General features: G+C 43.3%; 1 protein-coding gene across 2 annotated transcripts in view; it reads left to right on the plus strand.

Annotated features, from left to right (window-relative positions):
* Window positions 1–26,879, plus strand: part of LOC134504207 (synaptotagmin-like protein 2) — a 44,227-nt gene extending 17,348 nt beyond the window's left edge. Inside the window, exons 4-17 of one of the 2 annotated variants that reach the window (XM_063313289.1) lie at window positions 3,968–4,067; window positions 8,140–8,233; window positions 8,740–8,824; window positions 10,614–11,732; window positions 14,360–14,455; window positions 14,913–15,004; window positions 15,540–15,641; window positions 17,751–17,920; window positions 19,520–19,622; window positions 19,772–19,933; window positions 21,648–21,726; window positions 22,851–22,950; window positions 23,435–23,640; window positions 25,534–26,879. In XM_063313289.1, coding sequence (XP_063169359.1) covers window positions 3,968–4,067; window positions 8,140–8,233; window positions 8,740–8,824; window positions 10,614–11,732; window positions 14,360–14,455; window positions 14,913–15,004; window positions 15,540–15,641; window positions 17,751–17,920; window positions 19,520–19,622; window positions 19,772–19,933; window positions 21,648–21,726; window positions 22,851–22,950; window positions 23,435–23,640; window positions 25,534–25,679 — 2,654 coding nt within the window. In that variant the 3' untranslated portion in view covers window positions 25,680–26,879. Of the gene's footprint in view, window positions 1–3,967; window positions 4,068–8,139; window positions 8,234–8,739; window positions 8,825–10,613; window positions 11,733–14,356; window positions 14,456–14,912; window positions 15,005–15,539; window positions 15,642–17,750; window positions 17,921–19,519; window positions 19,623–19,771; window positions 19,934–21,647; window positions 21,727–22,850; window positions 22,951–23,434; window positions 23,641–25,533 lie in introns of both variants that reach the window. The other variant, XM_063313288.1, reaches the window with a different exon arrangement.
* Window positions 26,880–27,906: the final 1,027 nt, after the last annotated feature.

Consider the following 27,906-nt stretch of genomic DNA (forward strand, 5'->3'; position numbering starts at 1 on the left):
CGAAGGCAGTTTCCTGACATTTTGAGGAAATAAAGCCATGAATGCTGTAAGGCAGCATTTTCCAACCTGGGCTAGTTCCAGATAATATGGATTTCTATTCCCAGAATTCCCCAGCCAGCATTGCCATCGGTGACAAATCAAGCTTATTTTATTTTTTCATTTTTTTGCCTGCCACAACTGAGAGACTGTCCATGGGTTACAGTCTCGAGAATAAAACATCCATGATATAAGTAATGTTGAAGTCCACACATCAGGAACTAGCCCAGGTTGGGAAACATTGTGACGTATGCCCGAAAATAGTTCTAAAAGAAAAAGTTCTGTAAACTTGATTCCCACCATGCAGACCTATCCACATGTGATATCACTCCCTTTGACTCTCAAACTCATTCTCCATCACCACTGATTAACTGTAGCCTTTGGCCAACCCAAGGTGGCCAAGGCCTGCTTTAGGTGCTCTATTAAAAGTAGCTAGTGGTCCATTGTGCAGCCCTTCTTTCAACCCAAGCCAGACCTCATGTATTGTTCTTGTTATGATCGCATATTCTTCCTGTTGAGATGACGGATATGGATGCTTTCTCCTTTATTCTCCTTTGAGACTAGCTAGGTTGCTCAAGACAGGAGAAGGCTAATTGCTGAGGTTTAATCATTTTATTGATGGAGCTTTAAATATGTGTGTATGTATATAAATGTATGTACTGTATTTATTACAGGGAGCCAGCTTGGTGTAGTGGTTAAGGCATCAGGCTGGAAACTGGGAGACTGGGAGTTCTAGTCCCGCCTTAGGCACAAAGCCAGCTGGGTGACCCTGGGCCAGTCCATCTCCCTCAGCCCTAGGAAGAAGACAGCAGTGACAAACCACTTCCAAAATCTTGCCAAGAAAACTGCAGGGACTTGTCCAGGTAGTCTCCGAGACTTGGACATGATTTAATAGATTTTAAAAAAGAATTATTACACATGCTTTGATGTGTTTATGCAATTTCCAACAAAAAGGGGAATCTGTGAAGTTTTAAATGTCAGTTCCATTGTTAGGGATTCCTTCTCCAAACTGTGTTTGTGTTTTGGTTGGTGATGATTTAGATACTGATGACAACCTCCGGTGACCCTTGACCGATCTTGAAAGATAAGCGGGATTGGAATGGAACGTTTTGCACCTCCCTATTATTTGGGTGGGATTCCATCCAGAAACGGCAGGGCAGTAGGTTACACTGAGCATTCCCCAAAGTATCTTGAAAAAACACAGTAGCCAACCACATCCCTATTGTTGCCAAGAAAACTGCCAGGGTGGGTCCTTTCAGTCAGCAGATGTCGGTTTTTTTAATTATTTCACTGTTCAGTTTTTTTGGTGGGGGGGAGAGGAACATATTTTTGCAGGAGAGAGGGGAAATGTATTGGAGGAAATGTGTTGCCCCCTACCTCCCCACCTGCCTGTCTGATGATTGAAATGGCCCCTCCCATGCCAGTCCAGCCCCAATGAGTGAGTCTCAGACTGTAATGTTAGTTTAGTTTATCCCTAACCAGGCAGTTCCACTCCCTGCATGCTCTCTGCACAATTTACCTGGGCTGCATGATTTTCCTTTCGACTGGCAGAGCAGAAGAAATGATTGTGTGCTTCTCTGCCAGGGCAAACAATCACAGGCCATCTCTTTTTATACTCAAGTCACCTCCTTTGTTTGCCAAGATCAAATGACTCAGGTTCCAAACAGGAAGCTGCTGGCTTCAGATCCTGCAGTGGATTAACCCTGTTGACAGACTCAGTTCAGTCATGTTTAGTTTTGACCTGGGTTTGTTAGTTGACCTCCTCAAAGAAAAGGCCAAGCTGGATCTCCAGGTAGGGCTTAAAAATGGGAGGCGTGGTGTTTTGATAGAGTTTGTTTGCAGTGGGCATCCCACCCAATGCCCATTTTCTCTTGCACTGCATGTGCTGAAGTTCTCACATGTTGCTAGCCCTGTCAAGTCTTAGCTCTGGCTAGCTTTAGAGAGCAAAACATACCCAGCGCTTCTGGGGGCCTGGGGGGACTTCCAAGTGCAGGAAGATGCTCATGTTTACAGTTTTGCTCACTCACTGCAGGGCAACCAAGCACAGCAGCATGGATTTTAACCCCCATGTTTCTTCTATTTGTTAAGTTTCTGCCTGGGCCGCAACTAGGGTCTGTGTCACCCAGGGCAAACACGGATTCCATGCCCATTTTGGCACACACACCCCCAGTGCTCATTTTAGCGCCCCCCCAGCACAGCGCCCAGGGCACATGCCCCGCTTGTGCCCCCTCCCCCCAGTTGCAGTCCTGGTTTCTGCAACATGAATTCTGTTGTTGTTTTTTTCCAAATTAAAAAAAACAGAATTGAATAGAAAAACAACCCATTTGCAAAAACATCTAAAGGAAAGAAAATGTGGGATTGTACATACATCTATGTATATAAACTCAGGTAACCCTACAAAAATAAATATTTTAAGCATCCATATTCATTCAGTTGTTTTGCAAAGGATCGCTTTTGTATAAATATTACCTTTTAGGAAAAGCATTCAAAATAGAGCTAGTATGATGATGATAGGTGATGTTTTTAGAAAATTTAGCTTTCATTGTTGACGTTTTCGAAGCTCTTCTTTTGTCTGATCAGCTTTTCAGCCAAAAAGTATTTTACTTTTCCAGTGTTCTGCGGTATAAGATCTGGCTGCTAATAACTAGCAGGGCTCAAAATTCACTTTATGCATAGATAGATGGATGGATGCAAGTATAATTTGCATTTGTCATTAGGCAATATGGATAATAAACCACCAGCCTGATTCGTTTTGAAAGAGTAGTTTTCCCAATTCTTTGAAAACTTTCGGTGGGGCATTGCCCCCAAAGTTGTGGATATGTACCAAATGACCTGTGACACTGTCAGTTCAGTTTTGGAAGATTACAATTAATGTTGGTGCAATTTTACTGAAGTGTAATACAGCCCTTAGGACGAGGCCTGATGGCTTGTTGAAATAACTTCAAAGGGAATTCTATCAGCAGCAGCAGCAGAAGAGATGATGATAATGATGATGGTCATGGTGGTGGTGGTGGTGGTGGTGATGAAGATGATGCCAAAAGAATGATACAGTACATGTATGATGATGGGAGACCCAGGTTCTAGTACTCCTCAGCCACAGAAGTTCCCTGGCAGACTTTGGGCCAGTCCTCCCTCTCAGCTCAAGAGCCAGTGTGGTGCGGTGGGGAAGGTGCTGGACTAGGAAGAGAGAGACCCGTGTTCTGGTCCTCCCTCAGCCACAGAGACTCCCAAGATGACTTTGGGCCAGTCCCTCCCTCTCAGCCCAACAACCAGAGTGGTACAGTGGGGAAGGGGCTGGACTAGGAGTGGGGAGACTTAGGTTCTAGTCCCTCCTTGGCCAGGAAAGCTCACTGGGTGTCTTAAGCTAGTCTTTCTCTCCCCCCACCTCAAGCCTATCTCACAGGATTGACCTTATAGGGCAGGGCTCCTCAACCTTGGCAACTCTAAGCTGTGCGGACTTCAACTCCCAGAAAGCTGGCTGGGGTATCCTGGGAGTTGAAGTCTGCACAGCTTAGAGTTGCCAAGGTTGAGGAACCCTGTTATAGGGTAAAAAGAGACTGCAATGTACATTATTTGGAGCTTTGAACAAAAAGGCAGAATAAAAAGCAAAAATAAACCATGGAAAGGGGATGCCAGCATTATGTACTTGCATCCTGATGACACACAAGTGTTGTCATTTGCACGCCCATCTCTCACCCATGAGTTCCGTTCTATGCTGCTTCCTGACATGACCAGACTCATTTGGAGTGAAGAGGAATATTCAAACCACTGTCAATTCAAGAAACTTTAAACATTGCTGAATTACCTTGGCAGGACTGATCAATAGTCACTATTAACTGCACCTTTTTCTTATTGCGGGGGAGGGGGAAAGGGACCTCCAAATGTAGCATTTTTAGAAAACAGATGAAACATTATTGGCTTTTCTTAACAGATACAGATAATGAGCCCATCCCCAAAATTGTGGAAGGTGGACAGGCGGTGTTGCCAACAGATGCAGCTGTTTCGTCTTCCCCTCCATCCGAAGAAGGAAGGTAATCCTTAAATGCAAGGAGAAAGCACCAGCCCAACTGTGTTTATTTCTTATCTTTGTGCTTATTATTATTAATATCCTGCTTTTTCTCCAAGAAAAGTCTTCTTTTATAGGATGAGCATGGGAAAAATAGAAGTCCCTGCTCCAAGGAGCTTCCACAAGTTCAGGTGGAGGTTGAAGGCAGGAGACTACGCAAATCCAAGAAGCGTAATAGGAGATGGGGTGGGTCAGTGGGCTTAGGAAGGAAGAGAAGTGTGACAGAACAGTGGTTCTGTTGTGGCATCTGCCTTATGGAACAAGCTCCCCCCTGAGACTTGGACAGCTCCAACTCTGCTGGTGTTCTGGAAGGCCTTGTTTTTCTCCCAGGCATTGGGGCTGAGATGTTCACAGAGCCTGGCATGTGTGTGTGCTTGGTTTCTGCTATTGGAGACTTCTTGGCTTCAGGCTGCTGGAAAATGTTTAAGGTTGCCTTGACTGTGTTTGTAATCCATTGTTACTTTTACTGTGCTTTTATTTTTTCTGTTTGCCACTCAGAGTTACCTTGGTCAAGGTGGCTGGTTATATCGATGTCTTTCATCAATCCAACGATCAGTCCATCAGTCTTGGGGGGATTCTGAAGATGTGGGGCAGCATGAGAAAAACTGCAGAATTGTGTTAGGCAGCAGGAGACCTTTGGCCAAGTCGGGATGGTGGTTTTGGGTGCAAGATAAGAATAGGAAGTGAAGGACAAAGCTTTTATAAAGACGAATGAAGAATCAGCATAAGGAGTTAAGGAGGGAGGAGTGACTTCAGTGACTTTAACCCAGCCTTTCTCAACCTTCTGACCTGGAGGAACCCTTGAAATATTTTTCAGGCCTCAGGAACCCTTTCTTTCTTTCTTTCTTTCTTTCTTTCTTTCTTTCTTTCTTTCTTTCTTTCTTTCTTTCTTTCTCTCTTTGGTAAATTTCTCCACCGCCCATCTTGTGCAACAGCTCTGGCAGTTTACAATGAATAAAAGAATAAGAATTCATTATAAAATATAAATATGGATAAATATAGAAATATGAAATGTAAAATATAAAATTCACATTCAGGCTCAGATAGAGGCCAGAAGTTACAAAATTATTACATTCGTGTCATGGGTGGGCCTGTATATACAGTATGCATTAACCGTGTTCTTAAACTAAAAATAAAGAATGAAACTTACCTCTTTAATGTGGAGTTGCCCGAATTTGAAATAATTTTTAAAATAAATCGTGATCTCCCAGGGATCCCCTAGTGACCTCTCGTGGAACCCGAGGGTGCCACGGAACCCTGGTTGAGGAACCCTGCTTTAACCAGATAGTTGCAAACCTGGAGGCGGTATTGCACGGTGATTAATTTTAACCTTGGTTGGTTCACTTAGGGTTCCCTCTATTGTGCAAATCCAGAAAATCCAGTCTTCATCATCCCAGCTCAGTATGTTGCAGGAATGGTCATTTCTCTATTTATACTAAAGCCGAGTTATTTTAAAACCTTTTGCAGGAATTGCCAAGATACATTTATCCTGTTAAGGGTTTGGCAACATACCAAGCTGTGTTTTTTTTCCCAAATGTGATTCAGCAAAAGGCTTTTGTTTTGCTTGCTGCTTTCGAAGGGGAAAAAAGAGTCTGTTTTGGCATTGTTGGTGTTGGGATATCAAAGAAAGGATGCATTTTGCAATTGAGCACCAGTGCAAATGGGCTCCTTTTGAATTTTATTTTTAATCTTGCCACTCTTCCGGACTTTTCCCAATGAGATGGTTGAAGTCTGTTGCTCAACCAAGTTTGAACTCTAGAGACTGGGCAGGAAGCAAAGCCTATCCAATTAAAGCATCATTGCAAAAATAGGCACTATTTGTTCTTAAACCTGGCAGAAAAACCGCAGCTGTCAATTCTGGTGGTGGTTTTGTTGACTGCAAAGGAAAGCTTGCAAAGCCAGAAGCCAAGACAAAGGTTAATAATGAACTTTTCCAGCTGAGATGTTGGAACACTTTGATACAGTTTGCTAGTTTATTTATTTAGGAGCAGAACAACTTTCTGTTTCAAAGCAGCTCATTTGCCAAGGAACCAGATGAAAAAGACTGAGTGTTTTGCAGTTCAGTACATTAAACATACAGATTTCTTTTTGGATCAGACTCTGGTTTAAATAGGTCTGATGTCTGAGGCACTTGGATTCTCCAAGATCTCAAATATAGTCTCAAATTAGATTTCCCACTTACTACATGAAACTCTCAAGATTTTTCCATCTTGCAGCTGAGTTTACAGCTCCCACCCTGCTTTGCTTCAGTATAATTGTTTTAATAAACCAGCATTAGTTGAGTCCTCACCCAACCACAAATCATGGTTTATACCCTACGAAGTTTAGGTCTGCACGGCACACGTAAGCTAAAGCAAACAAACCTCATTGTGGAGAGCTGCCTGAATCTTGCCCGTATATGCGTGAACATGCAGATGCAGGAGAAAAATGTGGGGTTGCAATGATATAAAAAAGTCTTCTCTGGATTGGAACATTACAGAGGTATTGCTTACACAGTCTCCAGAATTCCCAGCACTTTAAAATTTAAATTTTAAAATTCAATTTTAAATTTAATTAATTAAAATAAAAAAATAAAAGTAAAAGTAAAAAAAAGTAAAAGTAAAAATTTTTAAAAGTAAAATTTAAAATTCCCAGAGCATTTTAAAATCAATCCACGATCCTGCACTAAGGTGCATTTTAACATGCCTGCAATTTTTGTATGGCCTGGGTTCAAAGTCATTCTGGCAAATGCTTTTTTATCTCCCTTTCCTTCTTCCCTGCTGTGCCCCTGGCCCCCTTTAAACTTACATACATCTAACAATGATATATATCGTTGTGCCTAACAACGGCACAATCTTTTTAAAACATTGGTTCTTTGTGCAGAATACGTGCTGTAATGCAACTCAGTTTCAATGGTTCGAATTCTATTTTTTAGACCTGGCAAGGCTTTGCCCACAAGGCGAATAGACAGGATTTGTATTTTCCTGCGGCAGCAACTCCTGATGTGCAGAGCAGGCCAGTCTGAGGTTCAATAAAGCACAAATGTGAATCACAGCAACTTTTCAGCTGAATTTAGGGCAGAACTGTTTTTGCAAGGCAACAGCTGCACAATCAAGCCCTAGAATAGTTCCTGCCCCAGCATTATGTCTTTTTTTTCTCCTCTACCACAAGCAGCTATTGATGAACAACCAGGACTTGAAGCTCTCCTGCACAGGAGACTTTCTCATGCCGAGAAAGGTTTTTGAGCTCCTTGTCCAATACTTCTTTCCTTGCAACAATGAATGAGCTTGTTGAACTCTAAGAAAATTTTGTAATGGTCACTAACACAGCATGAGGACCTGGACTGAGAAAAAAGTAATTGAGGAAGACTAGATTGATTTGAGAGCCAGTTTGATGTAGCAGTTGAGGCACCAGGCTAGAAACTGGGAGACTGAGAGTTCTAGTCCCACTTTAGGCACAAAGCCAGCTGGGCGACTGTCAATCTTCCAGGGAGATCAGACAGGAAACACGACCAAGGCTACATTAACAGAACCTTGCAAGTCTGAAGGTACAAATCTCCTGCCATCTCTTTTACAGTCTGAAAAGTTATGGAGGGTCCCTTCTGAGTCTCTTTGTCCATTATGCAGCTGTGGGCTATGCCCTCTCTTGTCTGATAAGTCCCTAGGCAGCATCTCTTCCCCCCATCTCCCAAGGTCTTTCCCACATCCCATTACAGTGACCTTGAGCCAGTGACTCACTCTCAGCCCTAGCAAGAAGGCAAGGGCAAACCACTTCTGAAATGCTGCCAAGAAAACTGAAAGGACTTTCCAGGCAGTCACCAGGAGTCAACACTGACTCAAATTCTGGGAGTTGAAGTCCACACATCTTAAAGTTGCTGAGATTGAGAAACACTGCTCTAGGATCTTCCACACAACTTTAGGGGGTTTCTTCTCTGTAAGAACAGTGAGAGGGAACCATAAGAAGTAGCAACATGAGACAGCCTGTGCCCTGAAGCAACATCCTTTCTCTCATCTCTCAGGTTCTGGGTCTTCTAATGAAATATTGTTCTGTCTCTGCAGGTTGTATGAACCTGGTTCTGATTCTGCAGAAGCGTGTGTGCGAAGGCCAAAGCCAAGAGTGAAACTGTCTGCCCTGCCCTCCTCTCTAGAAAAGGTAGTAGAGCCAGAGGAAGTAGCATGGAACTTGATCTCAACAGACTGAGGCCTTTTCAGACATTTCCTCCACCTGAATCTCAAACACCTAAAGGGGGAACTGGGTAAGGGGAAACCCCACCACACACAGTGGAAGCCTGAAACAAAGGTACAGACATAACCAACTTTATGCATGCAGATTTTTTTGTGCAATCAAGAAACCTGCCATGACTGGGATTTTTGACCATGTGAGCCTATCTATGTTTGGGGAGAGGGAAGGGTGCATTGAGAAGCCCTTTCAGCCTTCTGTTAAATGTACCATGTGGAGGCTGGGATGAGATGGTGGGCAAGTATCCCCTTCATGCATTCAATTCCCATGTAGATGGAACATCTAAGAAAGCTCTCCATTTTGCCATCCCTACCGTAAAGGTTTAGCAGTTCAGTCCTTGGTGACCCCATAGAACCTTAACAAACCAACAGCCTTTCTCTTTTGGTCACAACATCCCAATCTTTTTTTGTTTCCTTCAGAAACCCAGTGTAGAAGATGTATCTCCAGCAGACAGTGGTGTTGTGGTCAGTCCATTCTTGGCTACAGGAGAAAACTCAGAAGTTGGTAAGCAAAGTATGCATTGCTTACACAGTCATGTTTTGAAAGCTTCATCTCAAGGAACAGAGTCTTTCACAGAATCCTTTGCAGCACATTCCCACTGGGAGAGAATGTGGGTAACTTTTTTCAGGGTAAACCCACTTTTTTAAAGTGTTAGTTTCAATGGTTGGAGACCTCAGGAGAACAGGATACAAGTATTATTGCCCAAGTAAACAAGGACATATGGCTGCGAGAGCTGGACCATAAGGAAGGCTGAGAGAAGGAAGATAGATGCTTTTGAACTGGGGTGTTGGAGGAAAATTCTGAGAGTGCCTTGGACTGCAAGAAGATCAAACCAGTCCATCCTCCAGGAAATAAAGCCAGACTGCTCACTTGAGGGAGTGATATTAAAGGCAAAACTGAAATATTTTGGCCGCATAATGAGAAGACAGGACACCCTGGAGAAGATGCTGATGCTAGGGAGAGTGGAGGGCAAAAGGAAGAGGGGCCGACCAAGGGCAAGGTGGATGGATGATATTCTAAAGGTGACGGACTCGTCCCTGGGGGAGCTGGGGGTGTTGACGACCGACAGGAAGCTCTGGCGTGGGCTGGTCCGTGAAGTCACGAAGAGTCGGAAGCGACTAAACGAATAAACAACAATCAACAAACAAGGACAATGTTTCTTTTTCTTGCAAGTCTGTGTTCAGGGTTTTCTTGTTACTTTGGGCATGTTCTAACACTATATATCATCTTATTTCTTTCATTTTTCTGCAGAAAATGAAATGCACTGCCGATTTTTAGCAATCAGACACCAAATTTCAGCAGCATTAATCTTAGCCAGAGATAGGGAGGGGGGCTGACACCAAAAATTGGGTCCAAGGGACAATATGTGATCAATGGATGTGTTGCCCGCTGCTGCTACCAAAAAACGAAAAGGCTAAACTTTGTGTTTCTGATCAGCCAAATATTTTTAGAACAATGATGGTGGTTTGAAATTGAGACCAACCATATTTGTTTCCTTCTGTCTCATTTCCATTCTATCCCAGATTAATTGGGCCTGCACATTGTCAGCACATTTCCAACTGAACAAGTATTTAGCCAATACGAGAAACCAAAGCGTAGTCCAGAGATTAGCCCACTAACAAATCTTGTATTTGCATGGTTCCTCTTCTCTCCTGTTTTAATAGAACACTTTTCTTGGCTTTGTTAAACCATGTCCCATTTGAACTGGGAAACTGCCGTTTGCTATCTGACTAAAAACTATAGGAAGAGTGCTGTGGTTTACAGCCAGACATTAAATCTGAGATGTTTCTGCTTCTCTGTTGTTACAAACTGGTGGACGTACCTGGATGCAGCTAGACTACACACAGCACTGGGCAGGTGGTTCTGTCATTTACATTAATAACCTTTGCCATTTTTATGTGGAGGCCATTGTTGCAAATTTAAGAATAACCCAGTATGGTTATGTACAATGTCCCTTGCCAGAACTAGTATCCTGATATCTACCTGGGGATGCCAAATAGTGGTCCCAGCCTTGATACTATCCATGCTTTTATGATATAAGCAATAGCCTGTTTTAGATGGATGGGTACCATGTTGCTGAACATTATCACTGCCATACATATAGCAGCTTTCCCCATAATGATGCCGTCCAGATATGTTGGTCTTCAGCTTCTAGAATTCCCACTGATTCTGGAAGTGGTGGAAAGTCCAATGCATGTGGAAGACTCAGACTGGAGATAACTGGTGTGTGAACTCAGGTCTTTCGGTAAAGTTCTGGGGATTCATTCATTTTCTCTCTGTGTCTTTCCCCAAGGCTATGAAATATCACCAGTGAGCTCCACCAAGCTTCATGATGAGTTCTCTTACTCAGTGGGAGATTATGTTCCTAACATTGCAGAGGATGTCCCTGATAGTGTTGCAGAAAACAGAGGATTTCAACCAGCTCTGCAGAAAGGATTCAACACACCTAGCAGAATACCAGTTAACAGAAAATTGAGCAAACCCTTATTCCCTCCCAACATCAATGTCAGTGATGGAGCTAAGAAACCTGGGTTTGCTGTAGAAAAGACAGAATCCTTGAAGAGCTTCAAACTCCTACCTCTAGGACAGGAAAACGGTTCTCCACTGAAACCAGATGCCAACTGCATTATCCTCTCATCAATCAGTAACAAAGGTGAGGAAATTGGCGTAGATCGTGCACACTTCAAGAACTTGAAAAGCTTTTGGGAGAAGGGAGGTGAACCTCTCTTGGCTAACCATACAGTAGAAGAGCCAGTGGAAAAAGCCAACCCCGCAGAGGTTAATGGGAGGCCATCCAGACTGAACCAGTCCCTCTCAGCCCAGTCCAGTCAAGGCCAAACGAGTGATGACAAGCTTAGTCCCAACGTGCATCCTAAAAGCAGAATCCTCTACAACAAACCGGTGACCTTGTCTTCCAGCGAAGATGAGCCTGCTTATACCGCCCCACCAAGGAAAGGCTCAGGCTCATATATCCCCAGATCCACATATGGCAGAAGCAAAGGATCGGTGGGAAGTCGAAATAATCTAAGTGATGGGAATGGGAAGCAGTCTTCAGTGGAGGAAGAAAGAAAAATGCCACGTTCCACCAAGAGGTCTAAATTACCTGTCCGGGTGCCTTCGGTCAAAATAGAGACTCCGATCAAAGAACAAACTGGGATCATTTTTGAGCCGGAAACTCCTGCTGATGAGTTTGTCATGGCCGAAGAAAACAAACGTAAGATGGATTCCTTGGCAGGGAGGGTTCAGATCTTGATCGAGTCTGTACCTTTGGAGGAGATGGATCCAGGTGCTGATGTCGTAGAAAGATGTTCTGACTTGGACAGTCTGGAAGCTGATGAGATCCTGCATGGAGCTGAGCTCTGCAGTTTTATGGAGGACCTTCCAGAAAGTGAAGCTGACGATGAAAATCAAGGTACCCAAGAACTGGATAAATATGTCCCTTCAGGTACTGATATTTCCTGGTTAAATAAAATAACTGCATTGGCTAGTAGGTTTATACACACAGAGACACAAACACATAGAAGTACACAATCGCACACAGACACACAAATACATACAGTTTATTTATTTATCAAATTTCATCACTGCCCATCTCCCTCAAAAGAGTTATATTCTGCAACTATGTACCTAATCAATAACATGTTTTTTTCACTTGTTTAAACAGTTTGATATACAGAGCTTCATGCACCCCCTCACAATTTGGGGCTAGCCCCGTAAAATTTCCAAAAATTTCTACCTAACTGCAATGTTTTTAATGTGGCAGAAAGGAAAATGGTTAACTATATGACTGGAAAGGGACCATGGCAACTATGTTCAATATCAGTGAAATATAAATCAAATCAAATTTATTTTTCATTCTGGTTTACCCCCCACTCCCCAATTCCTTTTGGGAATGTCAGCCTGGTACACCAATCAAAATTCAAGCATGACCTTTCATAACTTCTGCCCTGGAAAAAAACTGCAAACTTGTAAGAGTTCAGGATGGTTTATAAAACACATAAATGAAAACTGAAACTATTAAAAATACTCAGGGTTCCTTTCTCCTGCCTCCCCCCCCCCTCCTCCTGTTAAAGAAAACTTTAAAGGTTTGTTTTCAAGGTCAGGAGCAGCCATCAGAAGTCCTGTTTCCAGTAATTGCCAGACCAGTGACAACCAGTTAATTTTAATAAGCAATGTGGATTACGCAGAAATTGGTTTTATTAATGGGGTAGAGTTTTATTTAATACTTGCAGGTATTAGCAAGATATCTAGGTTATTTAACAGCTACTACACATAGCTAATCTGTGAGCCCTTGCCCATCAAGAAAATGCTAATGTCACTTGGTGGTAACTGATGTAACTTACCTAGTCTGGTCTGAAAATTTGATAGTGAATTCATCTAACGAAAATGTGGACAGCCCCAGTTGTCCCTTCAAAGCAGCGTAACAGTTTTCCTGACAGGGGCAATGGATAAAATCATTAAAAATGATTGCATTCCAGCAGAGAAATTCTTCTCCATTTTTTCCCGTCAGTCCTAATTGAATATGAGGAAGGAAAGACTGTTTTTAGAAATGCTTTCAAGGGACAACAACATTGCAGAGGGTGAGGAGTAGGATGTGCAGGAATGTCCTAGAAGGTATTATAGGATGGCCAAGAAGTGCGTCAATAGCATAACAATCATCTCTTCAGCGGTCTCCAGTCCATTAGTGACGGACCTTTCTCCAGAATTATGTTACTATCGCTGTTAAGAAAGAGTCCCATTACTGAGAAAGGAGTGGTGAATTTTGTGAAAAAACAACCTCCCAGGCTCTCTGCCCAGAAATTTAGCAGAGTTATTTCAAAAACTAATTTGTGCTCAGTTACAGTTTGCATTAAAATTTGTATCTGAACGTGGAACTCCCTGGAGTAGCTTTCAGGTCTTCTTAATGGTTAAAATGGCATTAGTAGCCTTCATAAAGTAATAAGGACTCATGTATATATTGCACATGGATCACTGTTGTTCTGCAAGATGATATCCACCAGCAATATCAGCCAGACTTTGGCTCTGGACACACATAAATACATGACTATGTTTCTGTTTTGCTTTTTTTTTTTACATTAGCGTAAGGACATGGTTGTCAGTCTCCCAGGTAGGCCAGGCAGGAAACACGACCAGATGGGCTGATTCTACTTTATTGTAAGGCTACATTAACAGAATCTTGCAAGTCTGAAAGTACAGTTCTCCCACCATCACCTTTACAGGCCAATAACTTAGGGAAGGTCCCTGCTGAGCCTCTTGCCCCACATACTATACAGCTGGGGACTATGCCCTCTTTTATCTGACTGCTTCCTAGGCAGCATCTCTTCGCCCCATCCCCCAGGGTCATTCCCACATACCATTACAATGATAGACGTATCTGGACTGAGATAACCAAGAAACATACTCCTTCTAGCTCTTTATATTTTAACATGTGTGCCCATATGTGCACGAATGGTGCTGTCCTAATGCTATTTGCAACAGCGCTCTAGACCCAAACTTCAGAAACAGAGGTTAGGATGTTTGCAACTTCAATACAAGGCATGCTGTTGCTTGCTTTGGTAGGATTAGTTCCTCTTCATTGGAACAGGCCTTTACCTCCACCGAGCAAAAAACCCAAGCCTCAGAAGCCCCTCCCCACTTCCAAAATGTTGTGGGAAGATGGGTGAATGGTTGAAGTGAAAAAAATATCCAAACTAGTACATCCAGCTGTGTACACAGATTCCAGGTCCATCAACCAAAGTGTCTGCATCAAATGAGAAGAAAGGGAGGATGGAACACTCCACTGGAAGGGACATCTGCAGAGGGGGGCAGAAAAATCAAGCTGTCAGCCTTGTCCATGCAATCAAAGTCCCTCCCCCTTTTAATGTCTGTGATGAATGTAAAAAAGGGGTGAAGCTTTGATTGCATGGACGTGGCGGTCACCTTGGTGTTTTGATCCCTCTGTGGATGCCCTTAAGCCCCTCTGGTTAAGCTTTGGGAGCAGTGAAGCCCAACGTCTCCCTTGTTCAATGTGAACCAACAGATTTCCATGTGTTCCAGAAGGAGAGGTCCCTCAGGTTCCTGTTTTCAAGAAGACAAGACGCACCAATGGCTGCCATCTTGCCAAAAGCATGGTGAACCTTTACACCACCACTGACAGTAAGTAGCAGTGCCTCAATCCCTTGGTCTAGCTTTAAAAAGGAAGGTTGTTCTTGACCACTGGAGGGAGACAAATCTAAAGAGAAACAGGCAAAACAGTAAATAGTCGTTTGTGCTCTTAGGATGCCCTCAAGTCTCTTGCAGTTCGAGGAAAACGATAATGCGCAGAGTTAAAAGTCCTCTGTCTGTTCAAAAGGCTGTGCTCTTGGTTGCGGTTCCTTGTGTTGGGCCTGAATGGAACCTTCACAAACCTGAGAAGTGCCCTCGGGGAGGGGGACTACAACTCCCAGAATTCCCAGCCAAGATGCTTCCTCCTCCCCCCGCTCCCAGCACATTTGCCATTTGGGGAATTATTATATTTCCACCATTTCTGGAAGGCTGCTTAATGAAAGCCACGTCCAGAAACCTTGCAACGTTGTGAGACTGAACTTACAAGCATGTCCATTTTTGTCTCTAGCCTATACGAAGCCTCAGGTGCTAAGTCATCAGTATCTTGAGCCTGAAAGAGCCAAAGATTTCAGCAGATCTTCTCCTTTCCTCCTCTCTGAGGTAGGCTGATCATTTATTACCCTTATTGTTGCTCTAGTAGTTATCATCACCATCATCTCCATCACCAACATCTTACCTTTCCTCCCGGATCTCTAATTTAATCCCCACAGTGACAACTCTGTGAGGCAGGCTGAATTGAGGGATTAGACCAAAGTCACACAGTGATCTGTCATGGCTGAAGGTGGGTTTAAACCTCAGTCTCCCTTTTCCCAGTAAGATTCCCAGACAGCGTCCCATGTTGATTTTCTGGATTTGGCTGAGACCTTTGGGTGCTTCTTAAAAGTAGGCTATTCAGTCCACCCACCAGAAGCAAGGGCGTGATCCAGAACATGGGGTGATGGGATAATGCAATCCTTGCAAGGAGAATCAGTGGTCGATTCATTCATTAGAAGGGTCTGCTAATGGGGCAGTTCAATTTTTGAAGCGCTGGTGTGGCCCAAGAGCAATGTCACTTTGGGGCTTTGTTGGAGATCCAGCCATCAGAATGTTTTGTAATTGGTGCCAGATTTAAAGTCTCTTTTGATGTGCTTTGCAGACAGAATCAGACACGGCTTCAGAAATCAGCTTCCAGTTCAATAGGCACAAGAAGACGTCAAGTGTGGGCAGCCATTCCTCTGACATGGCTTCTGTTTCTTCGGTAAGTTCTTGAGATGTTGCTTCTGCAAGGCATTCTTGGAAAACCCCTCTCCAGACCTATCCTAATTCTCTTTCACACACCCCCTCTTCTCACCACCCTAATTATTTGAAAACTTCCTCAGACTCTCACTGAGATATTGGTTAAATATCATATTCTTATTGCCCCAGTTATTGCTTGTACTTAGCTGTCCTTGGAGGACCTCAAAAAAAAAAAAGCTAAGTAGGGTTGGTCCTGAGTTGATCTCCTTGGAAAGAAAGCCACAAAGACATCTCAGGGCTGTAGGCTAGACTGGGAAGTAAAACCAAAAACAGAAGACAATGCCAAACTGTTTCTGCCTGTTGCCAAGAAAAATACATGGGCTTGCCCACGAGATCCCCAGGAGTCTAGCCCAATGTAAGGGAGATCTGACCCTATCTGAATAAGATAATGCTGGAAGAAAAGTTTATAGTGGGGATAGATTTAGTATCAGATAAAATATGGAAAAGAACTGAGCACAGATGGCTCCCCATGTGGGGAGACCCTTGGAAACATTCCTCTGTGGCCACCGCAGGGGTTTTCAACAGCACCCAGTCCTGCAATGCACACCAGTGACTTAAAGTTACCATTTTCATTTCCCACAATGTTCTGTGGCAGAACCACATGGGAGACATAGAGGGGAAATAAAAAATTATGGGCAGCTCCTTGATTTATTAACTTCTATACTATCGCTCCTTCCAAAGAGGGGCCAAGAACATGTCTAAGGCCATTTCCACAATGAGGAAAGATAGGATAAAAATAGTATATCATCCCTGCTTGCAGATCACGTTCTCAGATCCTGCATTGTTACAGGGCTCACACAAAAGCATTTTCAGATGTATTCCTGGGTACCAGCATTTTGGGGGAGTCAAGGACACTGAGGGCTGCATCAGGGACCATGAAATGGACAGGGCCAGGGCAAACCATCACAGTGATTTAGTAAGCAATTGGTTTGTTACAGCCATCAATCAGCACAAAAGGCTCAGAAAAGGGACAGTAGCAGATGTTCAGAATTCATTTACAGACAGTTGCACTAGGAATTAAAAGTGCTTTGGCACTTGTTCTTCCTGGTTACTGATTTCCAAATTAGGATTGTATATAACATCCCTCCGTTGAGCCTGAAGTCTTAGCTACAAGAGGTGCCACATCTGTTGATTGGTATTGCACCGGACCAGATGATCTGCAAGATTCCTTCTAACCCTTGCATTCCTATTTGTAGATTCTACTTGTAGATCTAGTAATTTAACTCCCCCACCTTGTATCTCCCCATAGTGATTCTAGTTGTAGATCTCTGGAACAGAATCTGTGCAATAGTGTGTTTGCTCTCAGTTCAAACAATCAGCATCACAGGGCAGATCCAATCCAAGTGCAGCCCACCTTAAATTCTGTCTAAGTAAGACAAAGGAAGTTCATTAAAATGTGCACATTGTGTGTGCCCTTCTCTGGCGAATTGTTGTGAATGTAACTGATGCTAATTCAGTCCAAAGAATCTGTTTGAATTCTGCATACATCAGACTTTCTCAACCTTCTGACCCTGGAGGAACCCTTGAAATATTTTTCAAGCCTCGGGGAATCCCTGCACAGTCAGGCTCCAATAGAGACCAGAAGATACAAAATTATTATATTCTTTTCATAGGTAGGCCTGTATATATATGCCTTAACAGTATTCTTAAATTGAAAATAAAGAATGAAACTTACCTCTTTAATGTGAAGTTGCCCGAATTTGAAATATTTTTTTTAAATAAATTGTGATCTCCCAGGGAACCCCTAGTGACCTCTTGCAAAACCCGAGGGTGCCATGGAACCCTGGTTGAGAAACCCTGGCATAGGTAATTATTTCCCCCTTCTCTTGAAAAATGGCAGTGTTTCAAAGTTTTGTAGAGGTTGCATTTGACGTTGAGAATTCCCAGGAGACTTTTATCTGATTCTGCCCAAGATGTATTCAAGATTTAAGTCCTTGAAAAAACATTTCTCTTCTGCCTGAAGCTAGGTGGTGTGCGTGGACGATGGAGGTTTGCTAAATGCCTGGTAAACCTTCTCTCTTGTACTCACAAGACCTCCTTATGGTCAGTCTTCCTCTTCTCTTCCGTCTAGGTGAGTGGCAGCATCCTCAGTGTGTACAGTGGTGATTTCGGGAGCGTCGATGCTCAGGGGCTGGTCCAGTTTGCCTTGGATTATGATGAGAAGAACCAAGAATTCCAAATTTTCGTTTCCCAGTGCAAAGACTTGGCAGTTGTGGATGAAAAGAAAGGGAGGACAGACCCGTGAGTGAAGATTTAAAAAAAAAAGTCTTAGCAATATCTACTGTCCTAATTTTTTTGTTAAGCATTGCTGGGCTGTCTAGAATTCGATCTGAAATATCCTGATCCTGGAGAATCCACTAAGGCTATTAATTCACACTGAAGATGTTGCCCAGTCTGGCAATGAAACATCTGCAAGAAAACAACAAGGCTCAGAGAGCCCCAAGGACATCATAGCTATTACTTCTACCCCAGCTGACAAAACATGAGTCTGTTAATCCTATACCCAGTCACGTATGCATGAAAAAGAAAGGACATGGGTGTGTCTTCTTCACCTTCTTTACATGTCTTCCTGTAGCATCCCAAAGATCCATGCACCTGCCCAGTGTTCACATTGGACTTGCACAAGTAAGACTCTGTGTTACCTGGATAGATTGCGTGCACAGTTACCCATTTTATTTTGTAGTTTACATGCGTAGGTTTTACTTGAAAGTTAGGGCCCTACATGGACATCATGAGATGTCGGGGCAAGCAACCCTACCAGCAGAGCATGGAGAAGCAAGCATGCACTGGATCCTATCCATGCTTGTTTCATAGAGTGCAGAAATGTGATCACCCAGTCCAGCTCTTGGCTGGTTGGTCGACCTAGTCGATTCATTCCTTAAATCAGCATATGCTTGCATTTGAAAGTTGTGCTTTCTCTATTAAGCTTAAACAGGCCAACTTTATTTTAAAAGGGGCTCTCCATCGCTTTTTATAATCTTTTTTAATACTCGCATTTAAAAATGTTACCCCTTTTTGATCTGCTAGGTCATCACTGGAGATAGCTTTTTTAATTTATGCAAGCATTTTAATCTGGAAATCTAGCCAATTTCTTCATCTGGGCCACAGTTCCTCTGGGATTCCCGGTGAAGTTAATGGGTTTAATGAGCCAAATCATGTAAAGATGGTCTGTCAATGAAACATCTTCCAGAGGACACAGTGGCCCTAAGAACTCAAGGATGGGCACTTTCTTTTCATCAACATACAGGTAGTCCTTGCTTAACAACCATTCATTTAGTGATGGTTCGGACTTATGACAATGCTGAGAAAACCGACTTGTAACAGGTCCTCACATGACCGCCACAGCATTCCCGCAGTCACATGATCACGATCTGGGCGCTTGGCAACTGGTTCGCATTTATGACCATCGCAGCGTCACGTGGTCACGTGATTGCCATTTTCTACCTTCCCGGCTGGCTTCTGGCAAGCAAAATCAATGGGGAACTGCATGATTCACTTAACAACCATGTGGTTTGTGTAACGCCCATGGTGATTTGTTTAACGGCCACTGCAAGACAGGTCATAAAATTGGGTCCGATTCACTTAATGACTGCTTCACTTAGCAACTGAAATTCCAGTCTCAATTGTGGTTGTTAAGCAAGGACTACCTGTACCTTACAAAACACCTCTTCTAATGCTTTGGATGGCCCTAGCAGAAATGTTCAGATTAGAAGAACGGGCATGCATAGCTTTTATCCGAGGTTGTTTCTACTTCCATCAAGTCATCAGAACGCAGAAGCCAGGTCAGCTCCAGCTGATATGCAAGAGCCTGGCCAGCTAAATTCAGCAATCTCTTTGCAGATACGTGAAAACCTACATCCTCCCAGATAAGGCACGGATGGGCAAGCGGAAGACATCGGTGAAGAAAAGAACCATCAGCCCCATTTACAACGAGGTGTTGCGGGTGAGGAAAAACAGGGATGCCTTAGAAATCTTGGCAAATGATACAAGAGTCTGGGGTCTTAATTCTAAGACCTTTCCCAGAACGAAGCTACACGGGACTTTAAATGTGTGTATATAACAGTCTCGATCTTCCCTTTGCCTCCTCCCCAGTATAAAATACAGAAAATGGTTCTGCTGATTCAAAAGTTGAACCTCTCTGTGTGGCACAACGATCCGCTGGGGCGGAACAGTTTCTTAGGTGAGATGGAAATTGACCTGGCCAGCTGGGACTGGAGAAACAATAAATTGAACTGGTACATGCTCAAACCACGGGTAAGCACAGATCAGCTGATACCCTTCTAAAGAGTGATTTTCTCTCTCAGGAGAAAAATGCTTAATTGCTTTGTTTGGGGTTTTTCCTTTTTAATCTTCAAAAATTTATCCTCTTTTTTCTTCTTCTCCTTCTCCTTCTAGTGCTAGAACACTTTCCTCCACATATCAGGGCCCCTGATTTTGAGATAAGGAGACTTGACTTGTATTTTTTCATTTATTTTTATCCCACCTTCCAACTGTTTCATTTAGTCACTCGTTCCAGCTTGACAGGCTCCAACAATGGACCGCCAGAGTTGTCTGCGCAAAACTGAAACCCAACGAAAAGCCACGATGGTAAAAGCAGTAAACTTTTTGGGAGATCAAAAAGAATTGATGGAAAAAACTGCTTTTCAGACTGAGAAAAAAGTAAAATACTTGGGCATTGTTACGGCTAATATGAATTGTGTGTTATTTCAAAATAATTACGTCAAAGTATGGAATGAAATTAAGAAGGACTTACTAAGATGGTAAAAGTCACAATTATCATTGTTTGGAAGAATGTCTGTGATGGACATGAAGGTATTACTAGAACGCTGGCTGGGGAATCCTGGGAGTTGAAGTCCACACCTCTTCAAGTTGCCAAGGCTGAGAAACTTTGACCTAGAATTTCAAACAATACCTGTTTTGGAGAGAGCATTTCCAAGCTGAATTATTTCACAGGAGGAGAGATATTGTTCTAACAAAAAGCTGCATCAACCGAGTCTTTAAGAAGGCAGAAAAATTAACTCTTAAGGGGTGATCCCTAGAAACTGGTGGCAATTTTTAAAGGATCCGCGGCTCTTTATGCAGTCTCATATTCATAGCCATAAGCATACTGATAGGCAGCGAGCCACTTCGATGGAATAGTTAAGGCAGGGCCCTGTAACTAATGTGCAAATAGTGTGCCACACACAGACATTGCAGGAAGGGGGCCATTGCAAGAAAAAAAAAATGCTTTTAACAGCATGCCGTTGCGCATGCACACAACTGGAACGTTGAAAAAATCATTTCTAACAGTTTTTCTTTTTTTTCCTCTTTTCTCTCTAACTATTTTTCTTTTCTCTTTAAAATTAAACTTTGTGGGATGGTGGTGGTGAAAGGTCCCCTCCACGTACGCATGTGAGCTGCCTACGCTATCAAACCTATGAGATGCCCCCTACCTCCATCCTTAGGAACTGCTTAAATTGCCCTTGTAAGAAAGCATTCACAGCAAGCTGAATTGACTCTGAGGGGTGACAGGGGGAGGAGTCAGGGGACAGGGGCCCAGTAAACCAGATGGTTGATGTTCACCGGCCACATCTCAGAGACAGCATGGCTGCCATGCTGACCTAGGTGGAAGGGATAAATAATAATGAGGTCGCCCAGGTGGGTTTATCACCCCAACGTCATGCTGTAATGTCCACTCTGCCCTTTTCTTTGTCTTATCTTTGCAATGCAGTGGGCCAAGGGTGTATATGCTGTGGTTCTGCTTTTGCTCAAGGCCGCTCAGCTTTGCTGGGAGCCCAGTATATATTGTTTACTGTATGCATGCAATAAAATTGTGTTGTAACTTCAACGTGATTTGGTTGCTTTAGCTGAGCCACTGAACAGATACGTGAGGCCATTCAGATGCTGGCTCCCCACTTGTTAGCTCTGATGACCCAGCAATCTGCAGGCATTCCTGGCATTATGCCTATCACGGCCTTTTCTTTTTCAGAGCCTCTCCGCCATAAACACCGTTGACCATCGAGGGGTGATGAATCTTTCCATCAAGTATGTGCCACCAGGAAGTCTAGGTAAAACAACAACAACTCAGCAGTTTTCAGAAAATGCATTGATATTATCAGAGCAGAAGTAGACAATGCAAAGCCTGTGGTGATTGATAGACTCACTGACATCCTGCTACTATCATCATTTTATTCAAAGAAGCCAATAAATAAATGGCAAGCGGGTGTGCTGCGTAGGAAACCCCATTTCTATTTCCAGAAATGCACCTTATCAAGACCTCATGGACTTTCTTTAAACATTAAAAGGGCATGTCCAATTTGGAAATGTCCCCAACTGCCCAGGGGGAAAGGTGAAGGTTATCTGCAGTGCTAGAATGTGTTTTTTGTGGACAGGGGATGGCAATGAAGTATGGTTACCACTTTGTCTTCTAGTAAATGGGTGTTCTACAGACATTTGCTGAAGAGTTAAGCTCCTCCCCCTGTTGCAATCCCATTGGGAGAGTGTCCACACGATGCTGTTAAAATTCCACTCTGGGAACCCAATACAAGACAGCTCAGATAGGTTGGATTCTGTCTGAGTGCAAGTAGCTAGAATAGATACTTCCAAATATGTTCAGCTTATAGAGAAACATAGAGAGGTGCGTTACAGGTGCATTCAAAGTTACGACAGCACTGAAAAAAGCAACTAACAACCGGTCCTTATGGCTGTTGCAGCATCCCTGAAGTCACATGATCAAAATTTGGGTGCTTGGCAACCAGCATGTACTTTCGAAGGTTGCAGCATCCCGGGGTCATGGGATAACCATCTGCAACCTTCCCAGCTGGCTTCCAACAAGCAAAATCAATGAGGAAAGCCAGCTTCACTTAACAACCATGTGATTTGCTTAACGATCACATCAAAAAAAGGTTGTAAAATCAGGTGTGGTCATGTGATGCCTCACTTAATGACTCCCATCGCTTAGCAACCAAAGTTCCAGTCTCCATTGTGGTTGTAAGTCAAGGACTACCTGTAAACCCAAACAGTGGCCATATGGACTGGAAATTCAGGGGGCTGAAATCCCTCAGTGTGTCTGGAGGGGACTAGATTGGGGAAGAATGAGTTAGATTCCATTACCTCCACTGCAATGTTCTTAAAATTATGAATGCCATTGCATTACTTATTCGCTTACCATTTCCATGATACATCATGGCAGGCCGAAAAATTCCTCCATCTGGAGAGGTTCATATCTGGGTGAAGGATGCCAAAGATCTCCCACAGTTACGTCCTTCTGGAGTGGATTCCTTTGTGAAATGGTAGGTGTGTCATTTGTGGGCTTCTGCTCTTTCCTCTTATTGATTGATACCTGATTTAAATTCATGTTTTGAGCAACTGTATTTGAAAATCCCAAGATCTGCTAGATGAGACAATGCAAATCCTTAATGCAAGGTGGCCAGAGATCACAGGGGCTGCAGGCCAAGAGGGCATCATGGTAGGGAAATGTGTCCAATTTTGACATGAGATATATCGCAAACATAATCTAAGGGCTTTAGTTAAAGAACTGTTATACCTACCAAGCCAGGAAGTCTCCATATTGATTTTTACCATTGCTAGGAACCTAATAGGAAGCCTTAGCCAGGTGACTCTCTAATGGAGAGAGTGGTCACCCTGTCTGCCCCATACGGGATTAATAATGTTGACTTTGAAAACCACAAAGCAAACATTAAGTATTAGGAAGTACCTGAAGAGAAATCTATTGATGTTCCACCTAAGATAAAATGCTGATCTCTTCTCTGTAAGTTACGTTCTTCCAGACACCAGCAAGAAAAGTTATCAAAAAACCCGAATTGTCAAGAGAGACTCCAACCCAGTCTTCAACCACACAATTGTGTATGATGGATTTCACACAGAAGATCTGAAGGACGCCTGTGTGGAACTGACGGTCTGGGATCATGAAAAGCTCACCAATCACTTTCTCGGCGGGATCCGGCTAGGACTTGGGACAGGTAAGTCAATGAGGTCTTTTTGCTTCCTTTCAATTCTCCCATGGTAGATCATCTGTCCGTCCCACCCAGTCATGCAGAGAGAGCATGCTGCGGACCCCGTCAATAAGAGAATTCCATCTGGCGGGGTCCAGGAGGCGGGCCTTCTCTGCGGTAGTGCCCGTCCTTTAGAACATCTTGCCCCCAGAGGTGAGATTAGCCCCATCGCTCCTGGCCTTCCGGAGGAAGTTGAAGACCTGGCTCTGCCACTGGGCCTGGGGCAGGGAGGAGAATAGTCGTACTTGGGGTTGGCTAGTGCCTTGAAGTGCCCCTCCTACGCAAACCACCCGGGAGGAGATGGGCGGTGACAAATTTGATAAATAAATAAAATTATATATATATATATATAATTTTGCAACTGCAGCAGGCTAAAGTTACTGCAGTGAGAAGCTATTTAGGGATGTGGGGATATAAAGGCAGTTATGTTAGAAAGCACAAACACTTAGCAAAAAAGCACAGGATTCCTTTCAGTTGTAGGGCTGAAGGATGCTTCAAGCATTAGTTATATCTTATTACAGGTAGTCCTCAACTTACAGTATGTTCATTTGTTTAGCGACCGTTTGAAGTTAAGACAGCACTGGAAAAAGTGACTTGTGACCGGTCCTCGCACTTATGACTGTTGCAGCATCCCTGCAGTCACATGATCAGAATTCAGTCACTTAGCAACTGGTTTGCACTTAACAACAGTTGCAGCATTCCAGGGTCATGCGATCGCCATTTGCAACCTTCCCAGCTGGCTTCCGACAAGCAAAGTCAATGGGGGAAGCCAGATCCACTTAATGACCATAGTGATTTGCTTTTTTACTGTGGTGATTCACTTAACAACTGCAACAAAAAAGGTCATAAAATTGGGTGTGACTCACACTGCCTCACTCAGCAATGGAAGTTACAGTCCCAACTGTGGTTGTAAGTCAAGGACTACTTGTACTGATTTGTTGGATTCATCCAGTGAGCTTTTGTGGCTGAGGGTGGACCAGAACCTGGGTCTCCCCATTCCTTGTCCAACACATTAACCACTACACCACACTTACGCTCAGTGTCATGCTGGGCGACACGGTTCCCAAAACTCAGCTGAGATGAAAGCTGGAGGCAGCATTAATGGAAAACTCAGCTCAATGCAACTCAGCTGAATTTGTTCCTGTGAGTTCAGTATCAGATGAGTTTCCCCCTCCTCTCAAATTAAAAATTACAGTGTGGTGGCAAATTTTGAAATGACTCAGGGTTGCAATTAAGGCAGGGTTGGAGAGGGGGAGGCAAGTCTCTTTTGGGGGTGGGGGGCAGAGGAACAGGTTATGGACCACTCATCTGGTATGTTAGTTGAGCAGTGACTTGACATACCACTGGAGGCTTCTCCCATGCAAATAGGAAACTTGGGCAGCCTAATTTGGATTAGTAAAACAGAAGGAGTAAAGGGTTCAAAGCGGCCATCATCTGTCCCCTTTGGCATGGAAAAATATTTGGGCAATAGGCTAGCTACAATGGCAGTTTTCTTTTCTTTTCCTCTTTTCCTTTCCTTTCCTTTCTTTTCCTTTTCTCTTTCCTTTCCTTTCCTCTTTTCCTTTTCTCTTTCCTTTCCTTTCCTCTTTTCCTTTCTTTTCCTTTCCTCTTTCCCTTTCCTTTCCTCTTTTCCTTTTCTCTTTTCCTTTCCTCTTTTCCTTTCCTCTTTTCCTTTCCTTTCCTTTCCTTTCCTCTTTTCCTTTTCTCTTTCCTTTCCTTTCCTTTCAAAATCCACCCATGACTAAGAACACAAATGGGGCCTCACCTAGTTTGGACCCACAAAGAGGAATGCTTGAGCGTTGGACACCCATTCAGCACCACCATTTCTACAGTGTTTTATTGCTTCTTCCTTTGGGCCAGGCTTCAGCTATGGAATTGCTGTCGATTGGATGGATTCCACACAAGAGGAAGTAGCACTTTGGCAGGAAATGATGTCACTGCCCAGTGAATGGACTGAAGGCTCGCTCCCCTTGCGCTCCTTGGCTGGGAAAAGCAAGCTGAAGTGACACTTGTGGCGTTCAGCTACGTGGCAGAGAGAAAGTGCAGAGGCCAGCTTTGGTGTGCTGTTAGGTGCTGAATCCCACGACATCAAAATGCAGAAGCTACTTCAAGGGAGCCAAAAATTAAGGGCGACACTGATCCAAAGAAAGAGTTGCAGAGGAATGGTGCCAGTGTCACTCCTCACTTTAACTCGTAAGGCGTGGGAGAGCTACCCCATATCTCTGTGGTACTGATGTCCTTTGACTTAGAGCTTAGAAGACAGGATGGAAGAGGTGGAGATACGGGGTGGGGGAATGAAATTACTAACGCGACATTTTGCTTTCCTGCACATGGGAAGCTGAACTAAAACTGTGGCTGGCAGAAGCCCCCACCAACAAACTCGCCATGTACATGAAGCTGTTGGAGATGAATGACTTTATTCCGAGCCAGAGGAGGAGACCAACTCTAGGTGATGCTCAAGAGTGGGAATATAGAGCCATGGACTTTAATGGGTCCTTTAAGGCCCTCTAGGCCAACCCCTGCTCATTGCAGGCATCAGAATTAAAGCCTTCCTGACAGATGGCCATCCAGCCTCACCTTGGACATTTCCAATGATGGGGAGATCTCTGGGTAATTGTTTCCCTTGCTCTTTACTATTATGAAGCTTTTTCTGCCTTCCATGATTCCACGTCTCACCTTCTGGAACCTGAGAGAACAAGCCATTCATCTGTCAAAGCTCCTGACAAATGGTGGACATTTGCTTTGGTGAGTGAGTGAAGGGATAACAAGGCTTGTACGGCAGATTGAGAAAACAGGGCCTGGATGCTCTTTTCTTTAATGGGATTCTAACTTCACATTTGCAATTTAAATCAGAGCGTTCCTTTGCTGGGAGTTTTCCATTTTTAATTCAAAGCTAAAGGTGGCGTTTCAGCAGGCTGGGTTTCTAATGCATTGACTGTGATCCATCTGCTCAACATTGCACTCATGAGTTTGTCCCACCAGGAAAGTCTTCTGTGAATGGTCACCCTCTGCTGGTCATTACTTGAGAGCACATTATTTACATTTCGTGCTCTCTGACCTGTTTACTGTTCCCCTCTCTCCTAAAACCCAGCCTTACAAACTGGGGGTATCTAAAAAGACTGTTCTTGGGATAATACTTTATGCATCTGATGAAATGGACTATAATTCATAAAACTTCATGCCATAATAAATGTGTTAGTCTTTAAGATGCCAAAACAGTCTTGGTTGTTTTTGCTGCAACAGAGTAGCTCAGCCACCTTTCCAGTAACTTGGAAACATTATGTAATCCCTAAAAGTCGGATTATGGTTTTTCCTCCTGAATAAGAGGAAAGCCCATCTGTTCACCTTCGTCTATGTTTTTACAGCTATTTCTTCATTTAAACTGACTTAATTGAAATTAAGCTTTGCAGAATGTAATAGTTTAATGGAGGATGCTATCATTTAATATGTATATACAATCTGAATAGCATCAATACTATACACACACACAATGTGTGTGTCTGTGTGTGTGTTTGTGTGTGTGTGTGTTTGTGTTTGTTTGTTTCAATTGTGCCCAGTTCTTGGAGACTGCCTGGACAAGTCCCTGCAGTTTTCTTAGCAAGATTTCAGAAGTGGTTTACCATTGCCTCCTTCCTAGGGCTGAGAGAAAGTGGCTGGCCCAAGGTCCCCAGCTGGCTTCATGCCCAAGACAGGACTAGAATTTCTGGTCTCCCAGTTTCTAGCCTGATGCCTTAACCACTACACCAAACTGATTCTCTAATATTAATATTACATTTATTCAAATTAAAATGAATGTTAATATTAAATAATACTTTAGAAGTGCAATACATGCCTTCCAGATACATTGGATGTTCATCCCCATAATCCCTGTGTCAACACTGCCAGTAGCCAACATACCTCGAGACCACACATTGGAAGTGGTATAGTCCAACATGGTGCATTTTGTGGGGCCAGCTTAAAATACCAGGATTTTTTGACTTTTAAATGTGGAAAATACTGGATAAGCTAACTGTTCATTCCATGGGTAGATCCTAGACACTAGCAACTAATAAAAAATAAATGTCCACCTACCAGATCTTACGAGTTGACCAATAAGACCGAAACATATCTAAATCTTAAAGCCTCCTGTAAATCAGGTCAGTGGAATTACATCTGAAACTTCAGCTGTAGCGAACAACCCACAAGGTTTATGTATTAGTGTTTGGTAGTTGTCATGGTTTTGTTGTAGCATAC

The sequence above is a fragment of the Candoia aspera genome, chromosome 12 (genome assembly GCF_035149785.1).
Source record: "Candoia aspera isolate rCanAsp1 chromosome 12, rCanAsp1.hap2, whole genome shotgun sequence".
NCBI lineage: Eukaryota > Metazoa > Chordata > Lepidosauria > Squamata > Boidae > Candoia > Candoia aspera.